Raw genomic sequence first — 17,038 nt, 5'->3', positions numbered from 1 at the left:
GGTGGGGCTTCACTTATTTAATTTGAAAAGACAAGTGAATTCTGGTAAGGTAAGACAATTTGGAAAAAGTGAAGTCTTGCTGTTGTGGGTTTTGCGACCCAAGTACCAAACCTTCAAATTCCTTTTCATTCTCAGAATTTTATATCTTTGAGTGGAATAAAATTTGGTTAAATGCATGGAATTAAAGAAAGTAGAGGTTATCTTGTGTATTTGTGATTACATAAAACATGCCTAATATTTAAGTCCCTGTTTGGAATAGTTCCCCTTTAAATAGGGAAATAATTGAGTTGTCCTGTATTGTCAAATTTCTTTAGGAGGAAAAAAAGTTCCATTCAAGATCAGGTGGTACATGGGTACTTTAAATCAAGCAAATTCATTCTTTGCAAAATTGTTGTATACACTCTTTGTGGCTCTGCTTTATTTGATCAGTTGTGGTGTTTCAACGTCTGGCATTGTTCCCTTTTTCTAGTGTAATATCCATTATGAAATATTTATGTCTGTTGGAACCTGCCAATTTTATTTTTTTTTTAATTTCAGTGGAAATTAAGTGCCAACAACAGAGGGCCTTCCACAAAAGGAAAAAGGCAAAAGGACTGCGACAGACACAGCTCTAATGATGAAGAATCAATTGGGTAAGAAGTCTTCTCAAAAGTAGTTCTCTTCTGTTTGTATATTCAGAGTTTCATAATCTTTCTTGAAGATGGGTATCGCTGGTCTCTAGCTAATTATTTGTGTCATGCAAAGATGGTTTTCAAGCTGTTAGGTAGCCTACCTTCAGAGAATCATGTTTCAGTGATTTAATGGCATTGTGGATTATGAAGCAACCATAACTTTGTCTTTAACACAACACAAGACTGCAACATCAGAATAGGAATGCAACACCTCCTAGAGGAATTACTGCTTGTTGACCTGCTTGGAATCCTGAAAGGTGTTTGTTACTCTCTAAGTGTAAATTATCATTCTAGCCCTAGATATTTTGGATATTTAAGAAGCTTCCCAGATTATCTCTTGCTCATCACTTTTTTTTTTTTCTCTGTAGTCCATAGTCATTAAGCTGGCTTTATCAGCTCTTAAAAAGCAACCCCCCCCCCCCAGCAATATGATGATTAGCAGGGGAAGGCAGTAAAAAAACCAGAGGTTTTTCACTTCTATGGTCTAGTCAAGACACCCAAGTAAGTAAATAAGACTGCTGATGTGCCACTTCTTTATGCTCTGTTGCCAAGAGCAAATCTCTTGGTTTCTTTGAGATTATGGCAAATTATTTAAAATCATCTTCTGTGAACCTGTCAGCTAGATAAGTGTTTATCCAAGAAAATTTTGAAGCTGTAAGTGCCATAGTTGATAAATGAAAATGTAGAATTAGATTAATTGACAGCAGCTAGGAAGCATAATGACTTCATGATGAAATTAATTGTATTTATCTTAATGAAGCAGTTGTTATTCTACAAATCGTTTAAATCTAAACAAATAAGAGTATGCATTCTCTGCCCCATTTTCTGACTGGAACTTAACTTGACTGTAAGTGATTTCTTGTCAGGAGGGGCTGTTAAAAACGAAATGCACAAGTAATGAAAATGCTTAATGACAGCAGGTGATTTTGATACTACTGAATTCAGTGGTTTTGTGACCTATGAATAGTCATTGTTTAGCCTAGTCTTTATATTTACAATGCTCCAAACTGTTGTGGGGAAGAGCTGAACTTCTAAAAGATTCTGAATTTATTTTTCATACCTCCGCAGAGGCATAGCTGTCAGTTTACATGTCGTTACCTCAAAATGCTTCTCTCGGTACCTTTAACTGAGGGAGTGGCTCACAAGGTCAACCTAGCAGAACTTAAAAGCTATGGTAATTGCAGTTTCCTGAGTTTTAATTATGCTGTGAAATGGTTGATATCTGATATCAATCTCTAAAGGTCTTTCAGTAAACTTTGAACTGACCTTTCAATGTTGAGGAGCTTTAAAAAAAAAAAAGCTACCTTGGATCTGTTACATATGCTAATTTTGGTATGTGAGAGACTTTCAAGTAGCATTTGTAGGTGTTCCATCATTTTTACCAAAATTCTTACCAGCATGTTAGTGAGAAATGATTTAGACTGTAAAGAGACAGTAACTATTCAGATATTAAACCCATGCATTTTTCACTTCCTCGAAAAAAAGATGTGTGTCTAGAGACTAGCTGGAGCTTCTCTGTAAAATAAACTTATCTACTGTCTGCAATAAAGCTTGTTCTGAGTATTCCATTTGGGTACCCAGTGTTTCTCAGTAAGTCAAAATCGACATACTGACCTCATTGCATAATAAGTAGAAAGAGCAGACGGATTCTAAAGAGGTGGTGTTTGTTGAGCTAAAGTCTGAGAACTGACAAAACTCAGAAGAGGTAAGTATGAAGTGGCATGCTGAGAATCTTTCTAATGCAAAAGTTTCTCTGTTCCTTCTTCCCAATGAGAAATTTTTCATTTGCATTGAAAAGCAGGAAGTAAGTCTTAATGACAAATTGCTGTTAGGTACTGATTTTTTTTAAAAAGTCTTCTTTATTGGTAGTAGCTAATCTCAAATATTTAGGGAGGCATGTTTCATCTAAAGTGTTGCTTGAGCATTGTTATTGCCACTTAATTTTAGTCAGACAGGACAAAGTGGATGTATTAGCACAAACCCACCTTCACTTTTGTTTTTAACTGAAGTTCTGGATTACAAAATTTGGTAGTTGATTGCTTCTGTCAGTCCTGCTTGTGATGTGAGACCATGGGGGCTGGAAGCAGCAGCCACAGCTGCTCTCGCTTGAACACCTCTGCTCATGGCCCTGTGCAAGGTCACTGTCAGGTGATTTGTTTGTGATCCCAGACAGGGCTCTTGGGGCAGGTTAGTTCCCTAGTCCTTCTCATATGCTGGAGGCATCTTGCATGTTCCTATGATTGTGTCACAAAACAGATTAGGACTGTCATGAAATATAGTTCAATCTATTAGTGTCACTGCAGAAAGTTAGGTATGGTATTTATGTAATTGGTCAGTTCATGTTTTGTATCCCACTTAAGATTTTTTTCATTGGTGAGGAAGGGGATAACACTATTTCAAGGGCAGCCACCACCACCTGAAAATAGAGCTTAGAGGTGTCCACTTACCTCAGCTGTATTACTCCTGCATTCTCCAAAAGGGAAATAGAGGGAAATAAAAACAAACAAAAAAGAAACAAAACGTAACACTTTTGAAATTCAAGCTTCTCCTCCTGGTCTGTCAGGTGTTCTTTAGGGAAAGGGTGGGAAGAGTACTTAACTAAAGATGTGTGTGTGATTCTTTCAGCTCAATATTTTAAATGTTAATTGAAATGCACGTCATGGCTGAATCAAATACTGACCCTGTAGCAGTCAGGTTTTTGTGGCAATTATTTACATACTGATTCCCCTTGCCCTGACAAACACATTTTGGCAGTAATAACTTCCTGCTTCAGCAAAGCAAGGAGGTTAGTAGGGATGTTCATGTTTGCTGTTAAAACATTGACTTCTAATCAGTTGATGAAAGGTTGGGGCCTTGAAGTAGGAGGAGGACAGCCAGAGGCTTTCTTCTCAACAGGGTGTAGTCAGTGAATGTGGCAATCAGAGTTTCCCATTAATGATAGTGCATCACATTATTCCTTTGGGCTCTGAAAGGCCAAGGACCTCCTGAGCTATGCATGTGCTGCAGAAGCTCAGATAGCTGAATACACATCAAGTCTATCTGTGGCTTTATTCTGTAAACCCAGGACAGATAAACAGCTTTTATGGGACCTGATGGGGTGACTCATGTGGCATCCCACTGTCAAAATATTTATTTCCCCAAACTTGGGTTTACTAGTAGAATAATGTAGACATGAAGATGGTGGTGTAGGCAATTAATAATAATTTACTCCAAAAGGAGTCAGTAGCCTCCAGGTCTCACTTTGATCACTTTCTAATACAAATTTGAGAAAATTGGAGCCAGTGGGTACAGTCCTGGTGTGTACACAAATACGATCATTGAGAAAGGAACTGGATCTAGCAACTCTGATTATTGGGTGAAATAGAGGTCAAACATTTTCCCCAAAGGGGTGCAAACAATTAATAGCTTTTGGTCCTGTGCTTTGTAAGGTAGGATAATCCTTTTTAGTCTGTCAAAAGTGATATGAGACTTGCCAGGAGCAGCTAACAGTGTTTTTCATAATATATATTTTTCGTCTGTTCCATCCTTAGATGCGTAAGTATGTTTTCATTACCTTTGCTTATATTTTTTCTGTTTTGTGGAGGTAGATAAGAGGGAGTACAGTGGGTGCTTGCTTTAGAAACAAAAATAATTGCCTTTGGTTTTCCTTCACCAAGATGCCTCCAGTCTTACTGTTGTGCAGGTTACTTGCTGGGTCTGCTGGTGGGACTTGCTTTTAATGTATACTTTGCTTGCTTTTTTTCTGCTTGACACTAATTTTTATCTTTTGAAATGTCTTTAGCATGACCTGCTCACTTTATTCTGTGGACAATTTAACAGGTAATTTAGGGATTTGTGTCCCAACCATCGTTTACAGATGTACAGGCTGGCTTAAGTGCAGATGTTTTTCCTGAATCTATTCTACGTCCAGTCTTAATGACATGATTTTTCAAGAAATGCTGCCAGATGCCATTCCTCCTTTAGAAAGGGAAGCCATTGTAAGCTCTGAAGCCACTGTACAGCTCTGAAGATCAGGTCATAACCAGCTGTCCTATCAAGGTCTTCAGTCAAAAACTGGTGCCACATAAGAAGTGATGCCTTAGCCTGGCACTGACATCTTTAAGAACAGCCAAATGTATACTGTTTTCTTCCTTGTTGTTTGTTGAAAGTTCTTCCTTATCTTTAAGGGTTGAAGGGTCCTCCTTTATCTTTAAGGAGGAAATCAAAGCACAAGAGTAAATGTCTAAGTTCATAAGATGAATTTGCACGAGTCACTTGATTACTTCAACCTTGAAATTGCCTTTAACTGCTTTAGTAGTTGTAAATTTTCTTAACAGTCTAATAGGTTCTTGTGTAGCTGAATTTTGAATTTTTATCACATTTCTTAAATGTATATATTCTTTTTTCTTTGATATTGCTTATATATTCCTTATTTCTAATATACCTTACAGTTGGACAAACAGCAAATGATGTATAAGTCTGGTCACTGTAAGCTCTTCTGACATATTAAACTATGGCTAATGTATCTACTCTGAACATTTGAGAAGCCCAGAAAAAAGCTAGAACTTCTGACTTAGTGGGGACTTCAGTAGAAAATAAGTCTCTTGCTTCCTATGCTAAATTCAGAACACTTTGCAGGCTTGGTATGTGCTTACTAGGCTGCTACAATTGGGCTCCACCATGTGAGGCATTAGCATTACTAAACTGTCCCTCATGACCTGTATTTACTTTCTAAGCTTTTCAGTAGTTAAAGTATATCTTTAAATGAAAATCCAGTCTCTGGATCCTTGGAGTGTAGAACAATCTTTTTTTAGGTCTACAGTATTCAAAGCACATGCTCAGACTGTAATAGGTTCTTAAAAACAACGGTTCTTTGTATTACTAGTCATAGAGTATATACAGGTCTATGTAGAAGAACAAATGTATACCTGCCTTTTCCTGACTCTGCCTAAAACATTCTGGAGCGTTCCTGTGGTTTAGGTCAGTCTTCTAATGAGACCATCTTTGCACATATGACTTCTCATTGCCTTCATAGAGTCAGTCTCTCACTTCAGAAATCCTGGATTGTTTTTCCAACAGCTAAAAGGACCCATCCCTTACATAACACTCTTTCTCCTCTGTCCAGATTTTTGGCATCAGAGTGCCTTAACCTAGCATTGGTTTTTTTAATTGCTCAGCTTTTTTTTTTCTTTGAGACAAAACTTTAGCTCCTTACTACTTAGCTCTTCTTTGGGAAACTTCTAAGAGAAGCCCAGAGTGGAGGAAACTGCCTTCACTTGAGCTTAAGTTACTTAGCTTTGAATGGGAACCATTTAAGTTTATCATCCATTGTCTAGATAGTGGTCTCCAAGGTGTGGTGTGTGCAAGACAATCCATCAGGGTGCAGGAAGGAAATACTTTTTGTACAATTAATAACTAAAATGTTTATTTCATCTTTATCACATCCTTTCTTAAATTTCTATTTGTGTTTTATAATGTACATAATATTAGTACATATATAAAAATTATAATTAACATATTGAAGGTGCGTGCTCAAAATACTTTTACTGATAGGGGTGCATGATAAAAAAAGTTCGGAGACCATTGGTCTAGGAAATGCATAGCAGAGCTCAGAGAAAGCAACTCATTGCATACACATTATGGCATTCAGTAATGCAGAGATTGGATAAGATTGACCAGCATTCATAGTTTATATGCAGGTTTTCCAAGCTGTGCTTAGGACCCTTACTGTCTTTTCAAGTTCAATGAGGGGTCATGTGTCTTGTTAACATAGTAAGTAACCAGGGAAAAGAAATCTCAACATGCAGCAACTACTGAAAGAGCGAAGTATAAGGATTATGTGAAATGTCTGCCCAAGGTTAAACATGTTCCACTAGCATGGCAGTTCTAAATCTTTTTTTAGGTTCAAGCATATCTGTTCTTCAGCAGTTTTCATGCCATGCCTATTTGTTTACCACTAGATACCTTGTAACCATGCTGTGAGCTGAATGCAGCATGTCAGTGGGACAACTATAATATCCTAAAAGTTGCTTTCACAGTTGTCAGCCCACTGAGGAATTAGCTTAAGAAATGTCGCTGTAGCATGCATGTAACAGCTATGTGAGTAGTAAAAGGTTTTCTGCAGCTGTAAAAGAAAGATTCTTGCTCTACAATGTGAACAATTTAGTTTGTTATGCAAGACACGCAATAGAAAAAGCAATTCTTGCCTCAGTAATCTTTTAAAACCAACACATGAGCCTCAGTTTCAGTGTCCTCTTAAGACCAGTCCTGGGAAAACAAGCCCAATTCTCATCTGTTTGAAAATGATGTCAATCCTGACAAATTGTGATATATAATGCTTATCAGCTTATAAGAAAACTATCCAAATTACTGGCCATGCTGCAGAATTAATTCTTTATGTGAAGACTTCAGTACCAGTCTAGCAGAATCAGCAAAGTATAGATACTTGTTTAAAGAACTCCAATAGGGAGTTTTTACTAACTTTGTAATTCATAATTGTATGTCATTTCTTTAGGGAAATTCAATAGAAATAAGTTGGAGCTTCAAAACTGAGAGATTGTACTAGCTTCTTGATATCCCCCCCGCCCCCCTCAGCAAAATCATAATCTAATTTGATATGGGAACCAATAATATTCATGGTTCTAAAATAAGATGCCACAATATGAGTGCTTGTTTTCATGTCCTGCAAATGCTTAAGTGTATGCTTTCAGAATAGTTTGTAAGGCCATAGTGACTACTTCCAACATTTTGCAATAAAAAGACACACCAAAATTTCCATGCTTTTGCACTGAAAGTTTACCTCTTCAGAATTACATATGGATGTGTTAGTGATTGATGCCAGAAGAAGAAACCTTGAAAGGCTGTTCTGATCAAAAGATGTGTTTGATTCCTCTTCTCCAAAGAGAACTGCTTTGTAAATTGTCAGGGAAGTGAACTTAATTCTACTGAAGATGTAAGGTATGATGCAGACACAGTAAACTCAGAGAAAAGCTTTGTTGAATTCATGTGACTTAAGAAGTTCTTGGCACCCTATTATTAATTTATTATTATATGTATGGCAGGCAACCCAAAGTTATCTTGACGAATGTCCTGAGGACGAAAATAGGAAGAAAATACACACAGGCACAACCTAAAACGGGTGCTAATTTTTCTGATGCTGGCAAGCTGCAGTCAGACCAACCACCCTCATCATCTGCTGCCAGCCTAAAGATATGGCACATTTTAAACCCTACTCTCCAAAGCCTTTTTCTGTCTAAAAGGTACGTTGTCTTTGCCTCATGTCACTAAACAAAATAATTTTCCTTCCAGTTGATTTTTCATGAGAAGGTATTTTGTTGTACCACAGCTGTCTTGTTCATGAACTATATTCTTATTCTCATGTCATCTGACTTGATTGAATTCCCTTGTACCTGGTTCCTTTTGATAATTTTTGAGAGAAAGTACCAGGCACGCTTGTAGTGGGTTTTCTGATCAGATGGCTTCTAGATGGTCCTGTACTGACAAGACTGATTAATTCTGATTCAGCCATTGGACTCTCAAAATGTGGGTTTTTTTTCATTCTTGTGGAAAGAGTACACTTGCATTTAACTGCCCTCTTTTCTCAGAGGAGGCATCAAGGTGTATTTTCACTGTTAACCATTTCAGACTGCTCATGAAAATATGAGAACTGGCTTAAAGGGTCAGAAGAAAAGCATATCAAGTCCATTATCTTCCTCCCCTCACAAGGAGTGGTCAGTTGCAGCTACCCAGGGAAAAGTATGGCTAGAGTGAATGCTTTTTTCACTGAGTTTTCTCTCTGAGCTGCTGATGACAAACAGTTTAGGGGCTTCCTGTATTGGAGGTTACATCCAGACTACAGTGGTGGTCTAATATAGACTTTTCCTCTCAATCGCATCCTTATTGCTTATCACCAGTGTGCCTCTGCAACATCTTGTCTGTAAGGTGGTCTCCTGATTAAAAGCAAATTTACATCTCTGTGCAAGAGGAGATCTGAGTGCTCCCCACACATCACGCAGTCTGTGCTGGAGTGTGCTTTGTGGGTGAATACAGACAACAGGAGAATTCTGTTGGGTATCGCAGTCAATACCCAAAAGACAATGTTGTTCATAACAGATTCAAAAAAAGGCCATGACATTACATCCTAATGCAAAATAAATTGCAATGGAAGTGGTAGATTTTAAATCCCAGTTTGAGAAACTAAGTGGGTAAATCAAGGGCTATACAACAAGCTGGCTGCAGAGGCATTGTATGAAATAAGTTGTGCTGCTCTTACACATCTGTGCTCAAGTGGGCAGCTGCATCTTCATATTTCTGTTTAGTTTATTTTTGATGCTTTTCTCTTCTAATGCTTGTAGATGTTTTTCTGAGCCTTGCTACCGCTGTTCTGTAGAATGCCACCTAGAAGTTGAGGACAGGAACAAAATCTAATGCTACCTTTTTGTGCATGTGCTACTTTTCTACCTGTTGGCTAAGTGCTTGAGAAAATTCAGTCTCTTTTACTGAAGGCTTCTTGTTCACAGGAAAATCAAGATTGTTTGCTCCATAGTTTTGAGAAATGTGTATACATATTGCATGAAAGCTCTTTGGAGATAAACATTTACTAGTTTTTAAACAATACTTAGATGACGTGTTAGAGCAATGCAGTGTGAATTGTATCTGGCTAAGGTGAAATTATATGGCTAGCATTTCTTACCCTCGTCTCTTGTTGCTTTTTTGTGTTTATCTGCTTACTTTAGATTTTAAGTTCCTCATTGGGATTTTGTTGTGTCTCGAAGGGACTGAAAGTAATGATGTTTGATTATCAAGCCTCTAAGATACATGAATTTAACAAGAAGTTTCTTTCTCTGGATTTCAGTGCAGTATTTATGATTTACTGTTATATATATATACGGCAGGCAACCCAAAGTTATTTTGACGAATGTACTGAGGACGAAAATTGGAAGAAAATACATAGACAGCCACGTAATAATTGATGCAAATTTATCTGATGCTGACAAATTGCAGTCGGGTCAACTACCCTCATCATCTGTTGCCAGCCTACAGACATGTCAAATATTAAGGTCTCCTCATGAAAGTTCTTTTCTGTCTGAAAGGTATGTTACTTACTGCTGATTTTGCTAGTCTTCCTGAAATGACGTAACTTCACAATGGAAAAGAATTTCCCTGAAACAATTCTTGTTATAGTCTTGTCTTGAAGCAGGAGATCAATTTCCTGAGTGCAAACTAACATGCTGCTCCAACAAGCCATTTTAACATTGCATTTATTCTGATTTGCTGTACCTGATGTTAATAGGCTACTTTTCTTTCATAGAAGGAATTTCCATTTACAATAGATGAGTGTTTTGATTTGTGAAGATGGCCATGTAATTCAAACTTTTTTAATTTGGTTTTGTGTCCAGAACGAAGATCTTGCTTTCCTGTTGCTGTTAATGTGTTCTAGCATGATTTCAAGTAACTTGTTTTGCAACATTTCTCCAAATTCCTCTCTGTGATAGGTCATTTCTTTTCACATTAATCCACCAGTGTTCTCAGTCCCAACAGAGTGCCATTGTTTAAGGGCTCTGTGTGTGTCTTCTCATTGTTTAACATCTACTTTTCCTCTTTTCTTCCTACGTTTAGGTTGACATTAGCATCACAGTAACACTTGCATATAAAACTAGCAGAAATCGGATATTAGAATTTTATAACGTTTGTTTTGGCATAAGATGGCAGTTGAATTCAGAGTAAGCTGTTTCCTCTTGTCTTTATGGCCACCTCTTTGCTTAACAGCAAAGTATCTCACAGGAACAAATAGCAAGAAGTTTGGGGGAAGAAAATAGGAAGAGGAAGGAAGAGAAGAATTATTTGTGAGGGCAGGAATAATCAACAGTTCCCAGGTTAAAGAAATCTTTAAAATTCTTGAGAAAAGTAAGTCATATTCCTCATTCTGATACATGAACATCTTAGAGAACCTAAATTAGTAAGAATTCCTTTCTCTCTCTCTGGGATCCCCATTGCTGCTTAAACTAATCTGACAAAGCTGCAATTTAAATGAAGGATTTAGAACAGTTTATTAGACTGTCTCATTTTAGAAGTATTACATTTGTTGCTGATAAATAGTTTTCCATAACTTCAGGCTGACTAAAGTGTGGGGAGTTTTTGGATTGTTGGTTTTTTTTTTTTTTTTTGTTTTACTACAAAATCTTTAAGATGTGTAACTTTTAGTATCTGATTTTTTTCCACTTGGTATTGTTTTAGACGGCAGGAGGTAGTGGGCTCATAGAGAGGAAAACATGAACTCTTGTATGTAACTCTAAATCTGAGGAAACATCTTGCATATTTTTTCAAGCTCATATCTGAAGGACGGCTGTTGAGTTTTATGTTAAGCACAAGAATGGTTTGAACTAGTCAGATTTTTTTAGTAGTTGGTGTACTCAACTTGCTTTAGATTTGGAGTGGTTCATTGCTTGAAGGATTAATTTTCCATTCCTGTGATATGCTCTTCTAATGTATTAAGTAAAAGGCTTGTTATTAGCAGGAACCAACATTAAGATTTTCCACCCTTCCCCAGTGACCAGCATGTTAGTGCAAGTTGTAATAGATGTTGTGTGGAAAATGGAGAATTTAGGAATTATTTCAACACAGACGTGGTTTGATCCTGGTCACCTTCTGTAACTAAGGTCTGTGCATAATATACACTTGGCACTGATTCTTTTGGGGTCTCTTCCTTCAGAGGAAAGTAAAAGCTGCCCCCTCATAATGGCTATGCATATATATGCACATGGCCATGTAGAGATTCTTTTGTATTGTCAGAGTAGCTAAAATACATGCTGTTTTAGTGAAAATTGTGCCAGTTTTGTACTATGGAAATTTCAGATTAAGTCAAAGAATTGTATGTGATCAGGGTGGTAGTAAGTTAACCTTTATCAGCTAGAACTTGCTGCAAGTTCCCTGTTTCCTTTCTTGCTTTTGGTATTACTGAGTTGGTGGATTTTGCATTGCTTGTTCACTGCAACCCAGTGTGAGATGCATTTGCTTAAGTCACCACTGACCTATCAGTATAACTAATGAATTTGAGGTAGGTCTTAAATGTAAAGAAAGTTAGGGTTTTAAAGTGTGTTTCGTAGTTGTTTCTCATGGCTTTTGAGAACACTTCAGTATATACTGTCATAGCTTCTTATTTTATGTGTATATCTGTTAAGAGGTATGTTTTAAACTGAGTTATCAGCAAAGATATAACAAAAATGTGCAGAATTTGTGTATGGACTGAATATATTTAGAGAAGTCTATTAGCTGAAACATTCCTAATGAAATGGTTCCTATTGTTGAAATGCCTGAATTGTGACGTTGGTGTAAAACAAATGCTAAAAAACACTTAATGGTTTTGTATGGTCTTTTAAGGCAGTCAAATCTGTATAGTTGTTATGCATACAAATATTTAAGTTGAGAGAGAGATGTGGGTTTCAAAATCAAGCTTTCTGTAGTGAGGTTATTCCCAAACTAGAGCTGCCTGATTTATGGAAGACTCTGTCTTGTTCAACATACAGAATGAATAATAGCACTTATCGAACACTTCTTCTGTATATGGTCCAATTCATGATTCTTTGTGAATGGAAAGATAATCAGTAATTTCTTCACGGTGCTTATATAGTGTTCATCACTGTAGTATCAGAGCACTCTGGAAATCTTTATTTGGCTTTACAGTATTCCCAGAGAGCAACGATATTCCAATCTACAGGTACGGCACTGAGGAATAGGCATCTGTTCAGAAAGTGTCCCACAGTTTTGGCTATCTAGTTAGAGATGTCAAGAATGTTCTTTCCCATGATTGGTGATGTCCTTTATGGGTCCAGGCTCAGCTGTCAGTGATTTCAGTCATTGTGGTGATTGCTTAGCTCTTAACAAATTTGAGACTGTAACATTCTGAGTTAGGCACATTATAAAACAGTGAACACAAAATCCCTTTGGATTAAGTGAGGTGACGGAAGAAGGAATGGAACAGATTTTCCAGAGCAGCATTAAATTGCTTTATCTATGAAATCGTCTTTATTTTCTTTTTTATTTTCCAACTCTCACAGAAAATGAAGCAGAGGTCATGAAGGTTATTCTTTTATCTTGTAACCCTGATAAATTTTCAGAAGACAAGTCTTGCGTACTGGATGTAATTAAGTTCATGTGAGAAGATACCACATGAACATATAACTAAATGTTATCCTAATGCATACACTAGAAACCAAAATACAGTTAGTAGACTTTTGTCAGCTGTAACTAGTCTCCAGAGAAGTTGAGAGTATGTTTACAAGATCAGACCTCAAACGTGAGGATGTCATACTGTTCAGCATATCAGTACCTCCTGAATATATTCTCCTATTGATAAAAAAAGCTAATAAAATAAAGAAAAAAATCCTGATTACTTTCTTGCATGTCCTTCTTTTTGGAATGAAACCACAAATTCAGCTGGACACCTGTAGGTTGCCTAGTTTCTCGTACTGTAATCCTTTTCTGTTTCTTCCTCATTCATGTCCTGTCCTCCCCACCTTCTTCAAAGGCCCTTTTGAGCAGGAATTTCTATTTCAAATCTTTTCTCGTTGCAGGAACTTACTCAGTGGATTCTATTAGCAGTTCTAAATCTAAATTAAAAGTATGCTACATTGCCTCATTCCCACTGCATTCATGACAAAGGCAAGGATACACTCAACTGACTGTTGTTCTCTCTTTTTTTTATGTGTTCTTGTTGCAGTCATGCTTTACAGCAAAATAATGTTTCAGTGTCTGATGCCAAGCATGTCAGATTTTCATTCTTTGTGCCTTTTAGACGCATCCATTTCATTAATAATGTCAAGAGTATCTGTGTGTTTCCATAACGGGAACTGAATTGTTTGTGTTTCATTTGCCGAGCTCCACATGCTTACGAGAGAGGCAGAAGCTTGTGGTCTAACCAACTCTTTTTTCTGTTGGGATTTTTATTCAGTATTCTTTCAAAATTATAGATAAGTCATAGTTAATATTCTTTACAGGTCTGAGCATTGCCTGAGAAAGACAGATGATGATCTGTGTAAATTGACCAAGGCTTCTAAGGAACCAGAAAAAAATAATGTCTTCACTTTTAGAAGACAGGAGCTGCAGAAGAAAGGTTTGTAGTGAGCAATAATCTGGCATTTAAATATGAATTTTGGATAGTGTTGGGAAATTTTCTTTTTTTAGTATTATGAGGAGAGCACAGAAATAAAATAGGCGTTGCATGCAGTGTATGCATTTCCTCAAAACGCAGTGTTTTACAGATATGGTAAAATATATCAAATAGCTGTTTTTAAATAGGAATAAAGCTATGGTGAATCAGATCTGTGGAAGAAAAAGGAAACTGAGGGAAGCCTCACTGCACCATTATAATCCTGATTTTATAAAAAGTCTTTTATACTCAAGAATGTAATACATTAAGAATGCTCAAATGGTTTGTGAACCCTGCTAAAATGTTTATGCTATATGACAATATTTGTATTTACTGCTGAAAAATGAGCTCTATGCTGAGTCTCCAGGGAGAATGTACTATTTTTTTAATACTGATTAGTAATATTTGCAGATTAGAACAGGAAATGGAGAATATTGCATCCTGCAGAAGATAAAAAGAAAGACTGTGGAGTATGGAGTGCTAATTCTTACTTGGGAGCTATGAATTTGGTTATACCTTTATCTTAACTGATCGTGCAATAATAATATTTCATTAATTATTTTGGGGAATATATTTTGGCAGCCACACACAATTAAAAAAGGAAAGAACTATTGTGGAAGGTATCTGCTTCCATGCATTTTATTTAACAGATAACAGATATGAAGCAATACAAAGGTTTTTAAGGATAGCCCATTAAATAACTTTTTTTTTTCTGACACAGAAAACAAGAACTATGATGAACTGGAAAAGAGGAGCAGAAACATGAAGAGCACCACTCTTAGTCAGAAGGAGTTGGGCTCTTTTGATTCTGAGAAAAGGAAAAGAAGATCTAGTGGCCATATTTCTGATGATTGTAATGCACACATTCCAGAAAAATCACTTCTATTGTCTGTAAGTTGCACTTAATGTATGCGTTTACACACATGTACACATGTACATGCATGTACACACATGCATGCACACTTCAGTAGCAGCACTATCAACATCCAAAATAAAAAAATTACACTAATAAGTAGGGTATCTAGGGATACTGTTATACCTGTTGAGGGAAGGTAGTTCAGTGGTGCATCAAGAAGAGTGAGTATATGTACTTCTGTCCACAACATCAGAATATGCTTGTTGTAGCAGAAAGGTTATGAGAGATGAATGATAGTGTTTCCTTCATACAGGAGCATGGAGTAAAACAATTTTGGAAATAAGGCATCTATCTACTTAAGTGAAGCTTCTTTCACAGATGGTATAGAACTAATTAGGGACTTTGATACAAAAATTACAAAGTATACCTGGGGTTATTGAAACCTTGCAGATGTCATCTTTGTTCCTCCTCCTCAGTCTGTCATACCCTTCCCTAAAGTTTTATTCTTATCTGTCATTAAGATTTGGAAATAAAAAAAGAAAAAAAGACTGAGGGAATCAGTCAGTCAAGTACAAACTGTGACTTATATTCAAGCATTTGAATACAATAAAGCACCTCTGTAATCTTCTGATTAAAACCCCACAGAAGTAGGTAGTTGCTGAGTCCTGTTTACCCAGTTGACCAAGCCACAGCAGTGATGTTCAGAGTAACGAACATCACTGTTGCTTGGTCTTTCAGTGTCAGGCAGTGAAAGAGCTGCTAAAAAATCAGAAATAGTTTCTTATTCAGTTTGAATGGGGGTCAGAGCAGACTTATAAAAGGTTGTCCCTCGTACCTTTATGTAATAACCTTTGGAATACGAGGAGGGAGAAATTACGCTGACTTGAGTTCTAAACGCAGCTGCATTAAGCTATAATTATTTTGTCTAGCACATAGCTAAGTCTCAGTGATCACTGACCTGAACCATCATAGAAATGTCAAGAAATAAACCTATATCCTGTCTCTGATTCCTGTTTTCTAGAAAGAGCAAAGATTGAGTTCAACTCGGTCTCCTGGCCGCAGAATGTGCTGTGAGGATGGACAAAGTCGCAGATCTAGTACAATTCTGGTGCCAGATTGTATTCCACAGCCATTAGAGAGAGACTACAAAGATACTTCCACCCACAACCCCTTAAGGCCTGCTCACAGCTGCACAGAGGAACCTGGCTCAGAGTCCCCTCCCAGAAATTTGTCAGAGAAACAGCTTTCTGCCACCAGTGAGGACGTGATTTCACCACGCGTTAGTACCATGAGGAAATTAAAGATGGACACATCACAGTACCTGAGCAAGCTGCGGAACAGAATCTGCAGGGGTAATCAGCAACTTGTTTCAGTTGACCCAAGTATGTACTGTATCTGTGCTGCTGACAATTACTATTGGTATGCTTAGGTACTAGGAGAACTCATGCGTGATTGACTAGCTGAAACATATGGAACAAAAGATTGAAGACAGAGATCATGTTGTTTGTAATGCAATGTGCAGGTTAGAGAAGAGTGCCTAGTTCCAGCGTCCTCTACTGGAGTGTAGAGGATCTTGTAGTTGAGAAACAGGGTAGACAGCAGGATTTTCAAATTCCAGTCCTTATTTTGCAGCTGATTTTGTGGCTATGGAAAACCAAGTTTGTACTTTTTAATGATGCTTAAACTGAGAAAAAATATTCTCTCTTCTTTGAAGCAGCTATGTTGTAGCCTGTTTCTTTTAATAGTCAAATAGTTTTGAGGATCTTGGGTAAAAACTGTTAGTAAAGATACAAACTAGTACTTGTTGCATACACTTTCATGCACACAGACCTTGACTGGTTTGGGCAATGTACTTTGATACTACATACTGCAAGAGAGAATTCTTTGCTCATCTGAAATCCACAATGAATGAACTATTCTCAAGTCTGCATCATGTAGTATATGTATACTTCTTTTTTCCCCTTTAGTTGTCCTTTCCAGTGATGATGAAGATGGACCTTCTGTACCAAAACACCCAGAGCTGCTGCAGGATAATATCGCTGACAATAAAGAAACAGACCAACAGTCTGACTTCTGTTTCTCAGCAAAGCAATTGGAAGACAAGATGGAAAGTCACACGGAGAAGGTAGTCCAGTTTTTGGCCTATGTATTGTTATGCCAACCCTTTAATTTTTCTCCAATGTTTATTTTTTCTTGCATGCTAGAACAACAGTGAAATGCTTAGAGCAGATATGATTAGTTCCAGCAACAAGCAGTAGCTGCAGTAATTTATTTCACAGACAGAATTCTGGACAGTCTTCAGAGAAGATCTCTGGCTCTGAAGCCTGAGTGTTTTTGCAACATACAATGTATTTCATATTTTGAAAATAAACATTTGGAAATGTT

The 17,038-nt window shown here is 37.1% G+C and overlaps 1 protein-coding gene across 13 annotated transcripts in view; it reads left to right on the top strand.

The window, feature by feature from the left end:
• Positions 1–17,038, top strand: part of SENP7 (SUMO specific peptidase 7) — a 46,982-nt gene that overhangs the window by 6,113 nt on the left and 23,831 nt on the right. For 8 of the 13 annotated variants that reach the window (XM_075514284.1, XM_075514303.1, XM_075514288.1 and 5 more), the window contains 7 exons: positions 538–632; positions 7,712–7,909; positions 9,545–9,742; positions 13,646–13,761; positions 14,519–14,688; positions 15,675–16,035; positions 16,621–16,778. In XM_075514284.1, coding sequence (XP_075370399.1) covers positions 538–632; positions 7,712–7,909; positions 9,545–9,742; positions 13,646–13,761; positions 14,519–14,688; positions 15,675–16,035; positions 16,621–16,778 — 1,296 coding nt within the window. The remainder of the gene's footprint in view (positions 1–537; positions 633–7,711; positions 7,910–9,544; positions 9,743–13,645; positions 13,762–14,518; positions 14,689–15,674; positions 16,036–16,620; positions 16,779–17,038) is intronic. The other 5 variants (XM_075514360.1, XM_075514351.1, XM_075514378.1 and 2 more) reach the window with 3 other exon arrangements.

The sequence above is a fragment of the Mycteria americana genome, chromosome 1 (genome assembly GCF_035582795.1).
Source record: "Mycteria americana isolate JAX WOST 10 ecotype Jacksonville Zoo and Gardens chromosome 1, USCA_MyAme_1.0, whole genome shotgun sequence".
Lineage (NCBI taxonomy): Eukaryota > Metazoa > Chordata > Aves > Ciconiiformes > Ciconiidae > Mycteria > Mycteria americana.
This window is presented reverse-complemented; position numbering and strand designations above follow the sequence as displayed.